The 15,897-nt window shown below is 45.0% G+C and overlaps 1 protein-coding gene across 1 annotated transcript in view; it reads right to left on the bottom strand.

Moving 5' to 3' along the window:
• Positions 1-3,581: 3,581 nt before the first annotated feature.
• Positions 3,582-15,897, bottom strand: part of ARHGEF5 (Rho guanine nucleotide exchange factor 5) — a 38,507-nt gene continuing 26,191 nt past the window's right edge. The window contains exons 6-15 of the mRNA XM_052788898.1: positions 14,831-14,991; positions 13,801-13,953; positions 12,314-12,443; positions 11,329-11,403; positions 9,359-9,448; positions 8,870-9,024; positions 8,025-8,186; positions 7,541-7,611; positions 7,101-7,205; positions 3,582-6,825 (exon numbers count right to left, since the gene is read on the bottom strand). Of these exons, the coding sequence (XP_052644858.1) occupies positions 6,671-6,825; positions 7,101-7,205; positions 7,541-7,611; positions 8,025-8,186; positions 8,870-9,024; positions 9,359-9,448; positions 11,329-11,403; positions 12,314-12,443; positions 13,801-13,953; positions 14,831-14,991 (1,257 nt within the window). The 3' untranslated portion in view covers positions 3,582-6,670. The remainder of the gene's footprint in view (positions 6,826-7,100; positions 7,206-7,540; positions 7,612-8,024; positions 8,187-8,869; positions 9,025-9,358; positions 9,449-11,328; positions 11,404-12,313; positions 12,444-13,800; positions 13,954-14,830; positions 14,992-15,897) is intronic.

The following is a 15,897-nucleotide window of genomic DNA, read 5'->3' as shown; positions in this document are numbered from 1 at the left end:
GTGGTTAATTTGGGGGGAAAAAGATCTAAAATAATTTAATTTCACTGTGTCCTACTTTTGATACATATTAGTGCAATGCCAAAATAAAGGACTTGCTTTCTGCCTCAATGTTTCTTTCTTAAACAAATGTTAATCAAGAAGGAAGCCCACACCACCAGTCAGATGGGAGAATCATCATGCAAGTACAAGGGGACACCAGGCTGCTTCCAAGACCTTCTAATTTACCTTTTTACAGGATTAAGAGAACCTAATCAGTTGCAGGGGGAAGACAGAGAAGCAGGAAACTCTGCAACTATAATAATTCGATCTTAAGCAGCAACAGTTTCCGCTGCTGTTAAATGACATGAAATATCCTGATGGGGAGGGTCAAGAACTGAGTGAGGCAGAAGCTTGCTATGTTCTATATAATTCCTTTTTCCACTGTCCTCCTCAATGCCTGTGAGCTCATCTCGCTCATTATGTGAAAGAGCTAATATTTTCATGTGTCATCCATTCTGTCACTCACCCTCTACCTCAAATCAGGAATAGCATTTTCAGCTTAGTGCTTTGATTTGAGAAGGCTTTTTACTTGTTTTTACTTTTATGCAAACACCAGTATGTGCTTACATCACAAAATACATTTCAAAGTCTTGTGCATGTACCTTGCATCTGCAGCAGAGAGAGAGATTTGACGCCTGGGAGTTTTATATCATCTACAGGAATATTCCTCCAAGAAAAAGTAAATTCCTGTCTCTGTTTCTAAAACATATAGCAAAGGCAACAACTTGAGATTGCCAAAGACAAGACCCGAAATGAAAATAAAGTTTGGAGAGAAAGACAGGCCTTCCTAGTAACAACTAGGGAGTTGCCAACCCAGTCCTTTCCCCCATCGTTCGTATGACAAGAGAACAGACTGAACATCGCTTTGTCCCACTTTTAGATAAACATAACCTTAAACAGAAGGGATTTTAACTGACTGGGAACATCATACATATAGGGTCTGGAACGCCTGAGCTGCTGAAGGTGGACAAGCAAGAAGCCAAGTCCTCTTCTTCTTCTCACAACCACCTCCTCAGACATTTCTTGGAACAAGGTAGCCACTTGCACAGCAACAGCAAGATTTTTATGGGTGTTTCGAGCGTTTGGTACAAAGCAACCCGAACGCACGCACAAGGAAAAACACGAGCTTCACAGGTCCATCCACGCAAGCTCAGACAAGGAGGAGGAAAACCGGACAGCGGGTGAAGGTGGTAGGTGCCAGCAGCTTAGAAACCCAGAGGCAGCAGGAACCCCTCAGTGCGATACGAAGGGAAGAAGACCACCCGCTCCCGACCCTCACGCCGGCTTGCCAGGCGCCTTTACAAGAGCCAGGTGAGGCGAGGGCCACGCAGGCAGCGGGCCGAGCAGCAGCCCCTCGCCCCAAATCGCCCAAGGCACCCTGGGCAAAATGGCGGCCTTCCCCCCGGGGCCAGGCTAACGCGGGGCCCCCAACCCAAGGCGACGAGGGGAGGCAGGGGCTAATGGCTGCCGGCCCTGGCTGCCACAGCCCGCCCGGCGGGCCTGCCACGCAGGTTACAGCCTGGAGGAGGCGACGGGGCCGTTATCCTCCACCGGGGATACTCATTAGGCTCGTTGCCGGGTGCCTCCCCCCGGGTCATTAATGAGAGCCGGCGCCCCGGCCCTTACCCAGCCCTTCGGGCTCCCGCTCCTCCTCCTCCTCCTCCGCGCCCGCCCCGTCCATGCCGGCTCGGCGGCGCGTCCGGCCCGGCCCGGTTAATGCCCGGCGCCGAGCGCGGTGCGCCGGCCCCGGCCGCCTCATCAAGGCCACCTGGGCCGCCAGCGCCCCTCGGGGGAAAGCGGGGCCGAGGCTACCGGACCAGCCTACCTCAGCCGCCCGGGCCAGGCGGGGAGCGGCAGAGGCGGGCTCCCCCAGCCGCACCCGCAGGTAACGGGGCCGCAGCCAGCCCGGCCGGCCCTCCTTCTGTCCCCTCAGGCGTCCCGGCCGGGGCGGGGGGAGCCATCTTCGGCGGGCAGCCCAGCGGGGAAGCGCCTGTCCTCCCCCCGCGGCGTGGGAGTGGGGGGCCGGAGGGGAGGCCGGTCTGCGAGCGGGGAGAAAGCTGTCCCCGCGCAGGAGGGCACGGAGACGTTTTCTGGTGGATCTGAGGGACACCTGGAAGACCGTGCTTCGTCAGCTCCCGTGAGGAGCGGGCTTGTCTATCGCTTGTAGCACGCCTTGGAAGCCCAGATGTTATGAGATTGGACCGGGTAACGTGAACGAGATGAACCTCATTATCTTTCCTTGCGGGCTGGCAGGAAGACGGATTCGGTTTTTTATGTGCTGTGGGTGCAATTGTTCAGCACTGCTTCCGATTCTCCATAAACTAGCCGTTGCAAGAAATAAGCGGCACTTCTTGACTTTCAGGTGCTGTAATTTTGCATCCTTTCAATACTTAACAATTCTTAGAAAAAACAAGGCTCCTAATAGTGTGGTACCAGGCAGTTAGTGGTCTCACACTACTACAGGCGTTGTCACCTGCCCAGGTAACATCTAAACCAGCTTTGTACACTTGCAGGTGTTTACGCGAGATGAAGGGTAGGAGTGAACTAAGCCTGGCTCTTCTGACTTCTTCCTTCTCACATGCAGTTCACGGAGAGACCTGTGCTGCAACTTGGGTCGCGGTGGTTCCAGAAACCAAGCCCTCTGCTCTTGCATCCTCTGTGTACAGCTTTCCTAACCACCAAGTGAAGCGCAGCCTGCTGTAAACACAACTTGTGTGTCTGCAAACAGCAAAGACAGTGCTTGCTGGAAAAATGTGATTTGCTTAATTGTGTTCTGCTGCACCAAGACAGAACATCCTCATCTTGGTCATTGGCTCAGCATCTCATTGCTGGCACAGCACCATTCTCCTACTGTGTATTTCCCCATATGCCCTGCCTTTGTTTCAAGGTTTGCTCTAGCATCAAAGGTCCTGCTTCTGCAGATGCTTTCACCTGAGAGTAGTTTCATTATGTTAAATGAGTGTAAACTGAAGCATGTGTGCCAGCATTTTGGTGACACTATAATTAGTCTAACAGTGCACCTGGTTCAGCCACCAACTGCAAGGCATGCTGGCTGGAATGTTATTGCAGCTAAAATGGCATTTAATTTGTTAGCAGCATTCAGCTGACAAAACACAACTCTGATGTTAGAGGGGATGGGATCTCCTCAATATTAGATAAAAGCTCAAAGATAAAAATCACTAACTGCTTTAGAGGCTCGTTTCTGAGCAAGGTCGTGTTTATTTACTGAACTCTGGTCCTACTGTCAGCTTTTTCTTGTATTGTGAAAGGGAATAAGAACTGTGGAGAATGCTTTCATCTATTTTCCTTTAGGATAGACCAATATAGGTCTCCAGGGCTGTGACCTTTTTTTTTTTTTTTGAGCCAAATATGTATATATATTTATATATATTTTATACTTTTTAATATGAAAAAATGACAGCAGTCATAACACTTGATTTTCAGACATAACCATGAATTTCTCAGATTCTCAATAAAACTTTTAAAATGTAGTTTGTGCTTGTATTTCATTGCTGTTCCTACCACAAAGAGAAATTAGTGTAACTGCCCTCTAAAGGTTGTCTTTAATTTTTTTTCAGTACAGAAATACTAAATTTCTTTTGTCCAGATACACTATGTGTCAGTCTCCACAGGTTCTTGTGGAAGATGGTTTCTTCTAATTCAATTTACAGCCGGCTGTTTAAGATACACTGGCATCTTGCGTACAGTGTTCCCATTCTGTGGACTTTCTTTGGGGATCTGACTAGAAACGTATAGGGATTTGGCTGGCAAACTCTACGCTTCTATTTCTGTTTAATACTGATTTTCTGGGAAATTGGGTAATCCACATTAGATAATGTAGGGAGACATCTCGACTCATAATTAAGACTGTAATAGGACACAGCAGATACTCTGTCAACTTGATTCCTGCCTCCTGAATGTGCAGTTGTAAGTGATACTGTACAAGTTTAATTAAGTTTGTACAAACCAAGGAGATGTTAATCAGCTTCAAAAGCATAAAGCAATTCAGTGCGGATTTGTTTATGGATTTTTGTGACAGGATGGTGCTGGGGCTAAAAATGTAACTAAATAGTAAGAAGTTGAGGCCTATCTGAAACGTAAGAAATCAAAGTAAACCAGGGTATAAACACTTATTCTTAGAAGCATAAGCTGACCTTTAAATGTTCCTAAACATACAAAAACCTGACAACAGGAAATAAAGGCTGGACCTGTGACAGGGAGAAGTTAGCCTTTGATACAACTAGTTAGACAGTATAGAAGTCCTGTCAGTCACAACAGTGGCCTTGAAGTTTCCTATCTCAACAAGAACATATGGAATTCAACATAGAAACCACCTTTGGAGATCCTAATGAACAATATGCCTGCTTGTTTTTGAGGGTGGAAGTTGAAAGAGTAAAACATTCTTGACTTTTAAAATGTTTAACAAGATGACCTCTGATTTAGAACAGCAGTATCTACGGCCTGCATCCTTATGATACAAGTAGCAAAGATGAAGCTGATATGGATGTGGGACCCTCAGACTCTTTACCCAAGATGACCTTACACGGGCACGTACTGAATTGATCCTATGGCAGTGTTCTGTATCCCGGCTGAGACATTGGTGAACCTGATGACTTATGTATTGCATAAATTCATGACAGCCTAGGACAAGCAGGTATTTTGGATCTCTAAACATTCATGGGTCTTGTTGAGGATTGTAAGTCTTCTTATGTCACTTATTTTAGTTTGAGGTAGGGCTTTGCCTTCATTCTTAGCTAGGGACCAGCTTCAGTTCTTCTAGGGAAAAAACATGTAGACAGACTATAGTCTGGACCAGAGATTAAAAGACAACTGAATAATTGCATCCTGTCTTACTAGTATAGTGGACTGGACTTCCACCTTCTGTAGGTCATCCCTTTAGCTTACCTTGATATACTGATGACTAGCACCACTATGGAACCTGCAGCAGCAGTCACTTCAGGGCTGGTGATAACACTCTGAAGAATCCTACAGCATGGCTGGTAAAGCAAGCTTTCTTCACTGCCTCTGCTAAGTATAGCTATTTGTAATTAATATTCACTTTGAAAGGAGAGTTCTATGGAAAAAATAATGAAAATACTGAATATATATTCAGTAAAAATTGAATTACTTACATCTGAGATGAAAACCTAAGTAACAGGAAAGCAGAAAGTTGTTTATTTTAACTGGAGAAGTGCATGAGTTTATTAGGACTAAAAGCAACTTTTTTTTTTTTAATCCAGCTAAAATTATTGATATAAATAGGCTGTAATAAGCTATACTAGGTACAAGGTAAATGGGAATTAAAGGCAGAATGTTACAGAGACAGAAAGCTGGAGAAATGAAGATAACTAATTCTTCAAATATATTAAATGCAAGAAGGCTACACGTTGCTTTCTTTGGTGTATTGATTCTTATCCTTGATCTTGCATTGACTGAACTGAACGCAAACACGTTAACATAGAAACAGTATTTTACAGTTGAAGGCATATCCTCAAATAGACAGGTTCTGCACAAAAGCAGGACTGCATGTAAACTGGACTTAAAACCAGAGAGTTCTAAAAAAGAACAAAGTCCCTGGTACATATTTTGACTTTATCTACAGTGGCTAAATATCTCAGTGTTTTCTATAAGTGTGCAAAATGGTGCATGCAATACCACATCAGCTATCAAATTAAGAGCAGCAGGAAAGTGCCACTTCATTGCATATGCCTAGTCATGGTTATTTTGTACAGGGCATGTACCAACGTGAAATAAAAATCTTTGTCAAAAGTCACTGTTTACTTTGAGTGTGAGGCAGAGTAAAAAAGGGTCATTGCAGATGGCTTATTGGGACACTTGTTCAGCAGAGAGGTGACCTTTGTAAAACAGATTCTGCAGCTTGATACCTCTTAAGGTGGGGGAAATCATCACAGTGGCTTCCAAAAACTTCGCTTAACTCCAGTGGATTTTCTAATGCTGTCAAGGACTCTTAACAGTATGCCGAGACTGAGTTAAATTTAGGTACAATGAAATACTTGCCTATCTAAAAAACAGTAGACTTGCACAATCAAATAGATAAATTGTTCTAAGTGGAAATTACACTATGGAGATCAATACCATCAAGATATCAAGAGGATATTCAAATGGAAGAGTCTCCTCAACTCTATTGTGCTTTGCACTTAGCACCTTCCTTCTCAGGAACTCAAAGCTCTTCGTATGCTAATACTAGTGAATTTAGCCTCACAACATCCAGTGAGGTAGGTAAGTTTACCCCCATTTCACAGATGGGAAAACTGAGGCAGAATTCTGAAGTGACTTGCCCAAGGTCCTGCAACTTGTCAGTGGCAAAACCAGGAATATATTTTCCAAAGTCCAGATCCCAGACCTCTGTCTGAGTAAAGTCCCTCCCTATTACCACAAAGCAAGCAATACATGCAACTCTTTTTCCTCCTACTGCTGCCGTAGTCCTGGTGACACACAGGAAGTGAATGATTTTTCCTGATTGAATTCCCGCTTTCTTTGGCAAAAAGCACCCAGTTCTGTCAAAGTGCTGTGTTATGCTCTTTGCAGAGGTGTTTCTTCTGAGGCACAATAGAAAAAAGATGGTTTCCCCATGGCAGGGAGACTGTACAGGTCCAAACAAAGTAGAGTCTTATTTCTTGCAGAAGACGTGCTGCTTGGCATTCTTCACACGTTGTTCCTCCTTCAGGTTCTTCTGTCGTGCATGTTTGCTGGAGATTAGTTCCACATGTTCTGAGGGGAACCAGCCTCTCTCCCGGTCTGAAAGTTTTACTCCTTCCATCCATCCTGTGGTGTGGGGAAAAGCACAACATGAGGCAAAATAGTCAAATGTTTTTTCATTCTTCCCCAAAAGCCCCCTCCAACAAAGCCCTAAGATCAAAAAAAAAGATCCCCTTTCAGCTTCCAAATAAAGTGTCTTAATGAAGAGTCTCTTCATCCTCTCAATCCAACAATCACAAATGAGAGGCTCCTTCTAAAGCCTGATTGTAGTGTTAAGGCTTTACAGTACTAGAGTAACTTCCTACCCGTAATTTAAGGTAGCCATTGTTCATTCTGCTCACCATCATTGCTGTACTGCATAACCATGATGATATCTGCTTTCTCCAAAGCCAGCTCATCATTTTCCCGAGCCTTGTAAGTCTTTATGCATTGAACCTGTGGTGCATCTAAAGGGGAGGAAAGATCATAATGGTATACTAGAAAGCAACTGTAAACCTGTGTGTGTCAGCCCCAGAGGAGGTAGGGGATAAGGGACTGCCCAAACACTAAAGAGCAGAGAACTGGAGGAGGGACTACAGGTCTTCTATCTAATATGAGGAGTAAAAATAGATAAAATAACTGGCAGAACCTGGCACTGAGGGAAAGCCCAGTGAGCATCTTCTTTATTTACAAAAAGGCAAGTATTCTGCCTTGGAGTCATTTTTGGGATGTTCCACCTCACAGTGACTCCAACTCCTCTGAGCCAGCCCACCCCATTGCTGTAGTAGCAGAGCAGTCTCACCAGGGCATTCCAGGAGGTCCAGTTCTCCTCGCGGAGGAGCCAAAGCAGAGATCCACCTCAGCTTCTCACTGCTGGAAAACATCACCAGATAGGTGTCAGGATTCAATGTGAGGGATAGCAGTCTGATGATGGGAATGGGGGGGTGTGTGTACAGGTGTGCTCACAGCAGGGGTCAGGGAGGTGGTACTTAAGGGAAGCAGACAGAGTGGAAGTGGAGAAAGGGGACAGGAAAAGGCAAAAACTCCCATTGTTGGAGGCTGATGGTGTGACATAACATGGTAGGACTGTATGAGCAGCTATGATGAGAGAGGAGCAAGGTGGTTCATTAGGGGCTTGTTACGGCAAGAGGATGTTTTTCAAGTCCTCTGCTCAGCAACTGCATTTGATATTTCAGCATTTGGGTAGCTGAGGGACAACCATCAGGCTCCTAGGAAGTGTCTGGCTATGGTAACAGGTTATACTGAGGGCAACCTTGAGCTCTTACTGTGTCTCTGTACGAAACAAAAACTCCACTCTCTTTCCCTGGTAATTCTGAAGTAGAAAGAGACGGAAAACATTTTTGTTTGTTCCATGCAGTTTCATCTCGCACTTCTCCCCACGCACATCTGAGAAGGCAGCATGATCAAACACAACAAAACGTCCACCCCTGCAAGTAAAGAGGAGGAACAAAACAAGTTGTGAGTTTTAAGGTGATGAGGGTTACAAAAGCGAGTCCATGTTGTTTTCTGATGTCGGGAAAGCAAAAAGCTTTTAATGAGTCTTCAACTGCTTCAGGCACCTTAAGATTTGTTCTTGCTAGAAGTCTCAGAAGGCCAGAGAAGAGAGAGGGGACTTAATGAAAAGGGTAGAAATACTAAGCTCTGTCCTGTCAGAATTTTACCTGATAGCTTACAGCTTAAAAACAAACCATGTCCCCAAAACCCCAACACAACCAACCAACAACTCTCTCAGTTTCTTAACAAACCAGTGATTTGCATATTCACTAATCTTCATACTGTCCTTCAGAAAGAAACTATTTACCAAGTAAAACTAGAATAAATTGTTATTATTAAAGTGTTTCACATTACAGAGATGGAAAGACAGAATAAAAGTGTGGCACTAGGGACCAGAAGATATCTTATTATATTAGCATATGTTGTGATTAAGAGTTGGGACTATCAGATTCCACATACGTGCATGATACTCACATAATGTAGGGTTAGGAGAGTGACTTGACAAATGCTGCCACTTGCTGGCAGGCAGAGGGAAAGGACTCTTTCACCAAAGCACAGACCCAGAAAGAGACAGGTATTTTAGAAGGGGCAGCAAGAATTGTGTTGAAGCACTCACTCCTTCGGCCGAGACAAGAGCAGACAGTCATTGAAAAGATGTAGGTAGATGGGACGAGTGGTGACTTTCCATTTTGGACTCAGGGTGCTGAAGTCCAGTGCTGTCAACTCACCACACTTCACAAGTCGCCTCGACTGTGAGATGAGTGGGAATATCTGCAAGACAGAAATAAACATTTATGTCAAGCATGTACAAGGAAATTAGTATCCATGAGTTTCAGATCTGCATTTTCGCCTTTCTCTAGAGGAAGTGTGCTTTCACCTCTCCAACTGGACAGGCGTAAGTCACTGTAGGCACCTTTGGCTGAAGGCTGACACAAACGATTGGGCAAGGGAAGCACTAATGAAGAGCTGACTTGTGTATGATATTCTGGTTCAACAGTTCTGTGTATATTGGAGAGGAGAACAAAAAGTAAGTGGAAGTGACTTTGTGAGGAAAGAGAGAAAATATGTTAGGCTAGAGCAAGGCCCAGGGACTGGACGAGCTCACCTTGCACTCAAATTCAATCTTCTGGCTGAGGTAGATCAGCTCTTCAGTGCTCTTCATGCGCTGGACATTTTCATTGCAATCCTTGATGAGCTGCAGAGGAAAACAGACGATCAGTGTGGTGGAAGCAGAAGTACCTGGTGGGATCAGTACTACTCCCAGGAGCCACTCAAGAGTCAGTGTAAGTGACAATTCTTTAGGCATCCTCCGGCAAAAAAAGTGTTTTTCCAGGCGAGCATAGTAAACTTCTCCATACCTACAATGATCATCCTTCTTTCTTAAGGAAGATAATATGTAGATGAAGTCTCTGTGATAAGTATCATTTTAACTTTGGGATACTGGGGGGAATACTAGAGACATCTCTCTCAGGTGACAAAGGTTGAATTGCTGGTCATTTGGGAGCAGCTCTTAGTAGATGCTCCACTGTAAACACAGGAGGCTGATTAGGCAAACATCAGCCCCGATTTTCCACAACCCAGAGCTTGTTGCCAGTACCTGTGAGGACAGGACACAATGAAACAGAGGTACTTCAGCCTGTAAGCTGCCTATGTAGCTGCCGGAGGTGATACAGGGCAGCTGCATAACAGTGTCACAGAGATAACGCTGACTTGAACACAGCTGGAGTCTAAGGACTTCAGTGTATGACATTTTGCCCACCCACCTCAGACTGCAGTGCAGCACACAGGTGCAGTCCTAAGAGCTTTAAGGAGGTACACATCATGTTGAACTGGTCCTTAGGTTTGTGGTAGAGAACAGGGGAGAGATTGTAAGGAAGAGAGTGACACTCCAAGAAGGTTAAATTATCACTAGACAGAACAGGAGCTAGCTAGGAACAAGTCTACCTTATGATGCTGTACACATTTTAGATAAGTTGTCCCAGAAGACTTTAAATCTGGTCTCTGTAATAAAACAGGATAGAGGAAGGGATGCAAGAGTACAGTCATGTCTTGCCATGCTTTCTTTTTTTTAAAGCAAGATTTTCTTGCAGGGGCTAGTGTGGGAGTTGATCACTAGTTAGAGACAAAGGTAAGGAACACAAAGGTGAAATGGTGGTTAGGAAATTGGAAAGAGCGAGTCCTGAAAAAAGTAGTTTGTTATCATTGGTGCAGGTTCAGTCGCATCCCAGCTGGCTCCTGCTTCAGTGTTTTCTGCTCACAGCAACCACTGCACATGCAGGAGAGTCACATGAACACACTAATTTGTTACTCATGAGGATCAATGACAAGGGCCTTCGACAAGGATGAGGATCAATGAAAAGGACTGGGCCACTTCGGTGCCCTGCAGCTGTGTGATGCAACATGGCTGTGGAGAACCACAGAATATCCTGAGTTGGAAGGGACCCACGAGGATCATCGAGTTCAACTCCTGACTCCACACTGGGCAAACAAGAAGTTAAACTATATACCTAACAGTCAGGCTTGAACACTGTCAGGCTTGGGGCCATGACCACTTCCCTGGGGAGCTTGTTCCAATGCTTGACCACCCTCTCAGTGAAGAGCTTTTTCCTAATATCGAATCTGAACTTCCTCTGACAGAGCTTTAAGCCATCCCCTTTCGTCCAGAGAGGAGAGATCAGCACCTCCCTCTCTGCTCCCCCTTATGAGGAAGTTGTAGACAGCAATGAGGTCACCCCTCGGTCTCCCCTAAGCTAAGCAAACCTGGTATCCTCAGCCGTTCCTAAGTCTTGCCTTCTAGTCCTTTCACCACCTTTGTTGCCCTCCTTTGGACACATTCTGACATTTTTACATCCTTCTTATACTGTGGAGCCCAAAACTGCACACAGTACTCGAGGTGAGGCCACACCACTGCTGAGTGTAGCGGGACAATGACTTCTTTCAAGCGGTTAATGCACCCCAGGATACAGTTGGCCCTTTTGGCTGCCAGGGCACATTGTTGACTCGTATTGAGGGTACCATCCACCAAAACCCCCAGGTCCCTTTCTGCAGGGCTGCAGAACGGGTTGACGGCCTTACCTTTTCAAGTGCATCATAGGCCTGCGTTGCTTGCACTTCCTCCTCAGACCCAGGCCGAGTTCTCTTCAGGATATTCTGTGTGAGAAAAGATGTTTTTCATAACGCAAACAGGGAAAGCTGGACGTATGTATCAGGGAGGGGTAGGAGAAACAAGGAAACACCAAGATGCCAGCCTCAATGGAAACTAAAGCAGTGGTAGGTGATGAGATGTGGAGATAACAAGGCCAGAAATCTGAGATGCAGAATGTCACTGATAAGCTGCATTGAACAGGGCATCCTTGAAAATCTAAATCCTATTAACTATCATGTACAAGTTACACAGCATAGGAAGCAACCACTAATGCAAGCACAAATGGCCTTATGCACAGAATTGTTCTTTGCCTGATACTCCTATTCTCCTATTAAAAAAAGCTCAAATAATCAATAAGAAGAATTTCATTAAAAGAGCTCAAAACTAATTCATTAGGGACTTGCTCATTCCCTGTCTGGAAGGCTCCTATTTGTCAATGTTGCAGGCAAAGAGTAGAGACAGGCTGCCTTCCAGAGGGCAGCCAAGGAACCCTTGCTTTGTTTTCCTAGCAGGAAGCCAAAAACTTCAATAAAATGTAAACCAACATGTTCTGAGAAGACTCCATAAATTATCTATTGCAGTACAATTAAAGTAGTGTTGCAACAAAGTCCTAATCAGTATACAAACTGCATTGCCTCACACAGGCTATCATATCCAACTCATGGTGCTGGTCTAATGCATAGCAAGCATTTGTACAGTGACAAACGGGTTCGTTTTTGCAAAGGCATATTCACAATATACGCAACAGAGTGGCTTTAGAGCATCTTGCCAAACTTGTCACAGATACAGCATGAAGGGCTGTATGCAGTCCTTCCACCCAGTGCTTGGAGCTAGCTCATATTTATATGACTTTCACACTTGAGGAAGGGTCAGCTTGAGAGAAACTGTAGGAAAGCAGAGAATCAACACAATTACCTGTAGAAGGAGTTTGAGTCGAGTGATGCGCTGGAAGGGGAGGATGAGGAAGGATTTAAGTGAGAGGCGCTGGCACACTGGATCACTTTCCAGTCTCTCTAGGACTTGCTGGAACCCTGCATTTCCATTTCTGTGGGAGTGGTAAAGAAAGAAGACATCCAGGCATCAGAGCAAATAGTCTTCCTAGTATCAGATTTCAGTGAGTGCTGAGTGCTGGAGTAGTCCCAACAGTCAGGTTTTGTCCCTGGGGCAAGAGATGTCAAGAAACCACGCCACTCCGCTGATGAAGAGCAAGTATGGGCTTCTAACAGCTATAAGACGGCAGTACAACTGTTGTAATATCTTTCCTCTTTCTGCCACAGCCCTCTGGAATAAAAGCCAGAAGTAACATCTACATTTCAATTCCCCTCTATCGGTAGGGCATCTTTCACAGACACAGTGGTGGTTTGTATTCTTTCCTTACACTGAACAGTCCAGCTCCAGGGGCTGTGTTCAGGGTCTGGAAACAGCTGCCTCCCCTCTTGCTACTCCTGAGAGAAGCTGCCTTCTCCCCTAATGTCTCTTTTACGCTCTTAGACACAGCCACTGCCATCCAGTTGTCCACACTGGGCAGTGGCAGATAAAAGGCTAATGGTATGAGAGTGGCACTGGCCATCCATATCCTTGAAGAGATGCGGAAGAAGGTTGTAAGCCCAGTAGACCGTGCCCTAGACAATATCCTTGAGGTCCTTTCTGTGTGAAACTGAGCCTTCCCTGAAGGGAATCAATTGCGAGACTAGAGCAGCACCCAGAGACAGTGCCTGAATAGCCTGTTGGGAACAGTGTCTTCTCCTGGAATAACTGTAGCTTCACTGGAATTGGGTTGTTACAAAGGGAAGCAGTGCAGAAGTGGCAAGGAAACCTTGCTCAGGACCGGGCCCATGCCTGATTAATGCTTGGTTGTGCCACTGGGTACAGAAGAGGAGGGCAAGAGATGTTCCACTCCACCACCCAGAGCAAGAGAGACCGATGGTGTTCTCTGGCCCCAGGATTTTCAATCCATTTTTAAGACTCCTGGGTAGCAAGTTTAAGCTTACTGACAGCAGCCATATTTTTCTTAATTACAGAATCACAAAATGGTTGAGGTTGGAAGTTCCACTTGAAATTATCACTTTCCAGTTCTTAGTAGTCTGAAAACCACAGACTGAAAACCATTATCCAGGACAGTCTTTTTTGCTCTCTTCAGTAGAGGGTAGACAGAGAGAATAGCCTGCAATAGAATCAGATATTAATTATTCATTCCCTTTCCAATGCTATGCTATGCAGCTCTGTCCTGCTGTCCCAAATGCCATTGAATTGAAGAAGGTTCCTGCCTGTTCTTCTGGGGGCGTAGTGAGCACGGGCGAACAGCCTGTACCTGCAGCATTCCCCATCGTTTGAAAGAGTGAATATTCAAGATGCAGCAAGGGAGTAAGGGGGAGAAAGGTGCAAAAAATGAGAAAACTTACAGTAACCGCTGGAAGGTTTGCTCCTGATATGTCTGGTTTGTTACATATGGTAGATACACCCTGCGGAACTCGGGGGCATGTTTCAGAGCCACATCACACACATGGAAGGTGAACATGTCCTCCTCAAATTTCTCCTCCAAGTCAAAGAGGAAACTGCAGCACATGGTTGTGGTGCCATAAAAGGAGAAGGAAATATCAGTGTCATTTAGTAAAGCTGGAGTGGCCTCAGTCCTCTAAAATCCTGACAGCCCACATATAAGCACAAGACAGCTCTTTAGTTCTAAAGAGAGCATAATGCCTGTACAATGACAATTTAGGGCTAGATATCAGCAAGGAAAGACCTCTCTTCTTGAGAGGTCGTACTTCTAAAGGCATGGTCAGGAAACAACTGAAAATTAAGACATCACCAGAATAATCCCACTAGTAGAAATGGAAAAGGTAGCAGCAAACCATACTAGCTTAGCAATATATGTAGCCAAACCTTGCAGGAGAAAAGCAGAACAGAATCCTACAGCATACAGGATTCCTTGCATGTGGGGTCATGTCTACATTTTATGACTTATGCTCAATTGATTCACATTAGGTTCTGTCAAGTGATGGCTGTAGCTTACTTGTTTTTTTCCCTCTTTTTTTTTTTGGTCAGGTCTCATGCAGCTGCTTCTTTTGTCTTGTATTTGGCAGGAGCTGCATTTGGTTTGAGCTAGTCAAGTTTAGTGGTAGTTGAAGCCAATAGCGCATGGCTACAGTAGGATTTTGAACATTTTGATCTCCTGCAATGAGCTCTGTGCACAATTGTGCTATAATATCTGGGACTTAACACCAAGATTTACATTGCCCTGTCACCTAAAAAGGCGAGTGTTCCTTTCAGGGCAGTGTTGGTATGCAATCACAAAGTGCTGTGTTTGTGTATCTACCTTGAAGGTCAGTGAACATGCAGAACAGGAGTGAGAGATGTTATTGACGGAAATGACGGGCTGTGTCTGTGCTTCATGGAGGGTGTTAGTTCTGGAAGCAAAGGGCCATATCTCACCTGGCGCTGACATCGCGTACATCATGAAGGCGGGAGAAAAGCCACTGACGCTCTTGATTGGTGAGCATTGCCTGGAGCTCTGCTGATCGCTGGAAGTGATCCACTGCAACATTTAAACTGCGCAGGTATGATGCCTCAGACATTATCAACTCAAACTTGGCCTTGAGAAATAAAACAAAGGAGCACAGCATCACTAGACTACCTAAGTCTGTGAGGAATCTTATGGAGAGGAGGCAGGGGCAAAGCAAGAAAACCACCCAGTACATGATGTAAGTAGTGCGCAATTACAGAAGAGAGGCTTTAGGAATGAAGGGCAAGCATGTCATTACATATAGTCTTTCTTTCTTTAGAAGACAGGCTTGTGGTATAACTTAAAAGAAAAATAGCTACCTGCTCTCATTCTCCTTTTTATTCCCCCTCAACTCCACTTTCACTAGGTTCCCTGTTTTACATGCTCCCACAAATTTTCCAGCATCCACATCACTCACGTTTTTCTCCTTCATCACATTTCCCATGCTGTTGTTTTCGCCTCTTTCTCTGGGTCCTCCCATCCACTTCTCAGTTCCTCCTATTTTCCTTACCCAGTTTCTCTATGTACCATTTTGCTGAACCCATACGTCCTCCCATTTCCTCTCAGCCCTGCAGCTCAGACAGGTCAATTTGGTAAACTCACACTCTACCACAGGAATGACAATTCACTGTGGTTTTATTAGCATCTCTCATAAGCTTATGTGTGGGACAATGCTGGAAGTCTTCTACTTTAATATTCTCTTTTGCATTGAGCATGCTCAAAATTCCTTGGTTTATCTTGTTCCAGCTTCCCCATGTCTGTTTTCATGAAGTTACTGATATGGTCCAGAGTCCGTCCTTCAGCGCTCCTTTTCTCTACAATTCAGCGCTGTACTACTTCACAAGCACTGGTACCACATCCCCATACTGCCTACATGGGTAGAGGTGACCTCTGCATTCAACCACCTGCATTCCCACATCAGAATTTTTGCTCTCCACTTTAACCACCCTTCTGGGGACTCTTTCTTGACTACAGACCACCCATCTACCTTATTACA

Source organism: Harpia harpyja, chromosome 6, assembly GCF_026419915.1.
Source record: "Harpia harpyja isolate bHarHar1 chromosome 6, bHarHar1 primary haplotype, whole genome shotgun sequence".
NCBI classification, from domain to species: Eukaryota; Metazoa; Chordata; class Aves; order Accipitriformes; family Accipitridae; genus Harpia; species Harpia harpyja.
The sequence above is the reverse complement of the archived record's forward strand: the minus strand, read 5'-3'. Positions and strand labels throughout refer to the sequence as shown.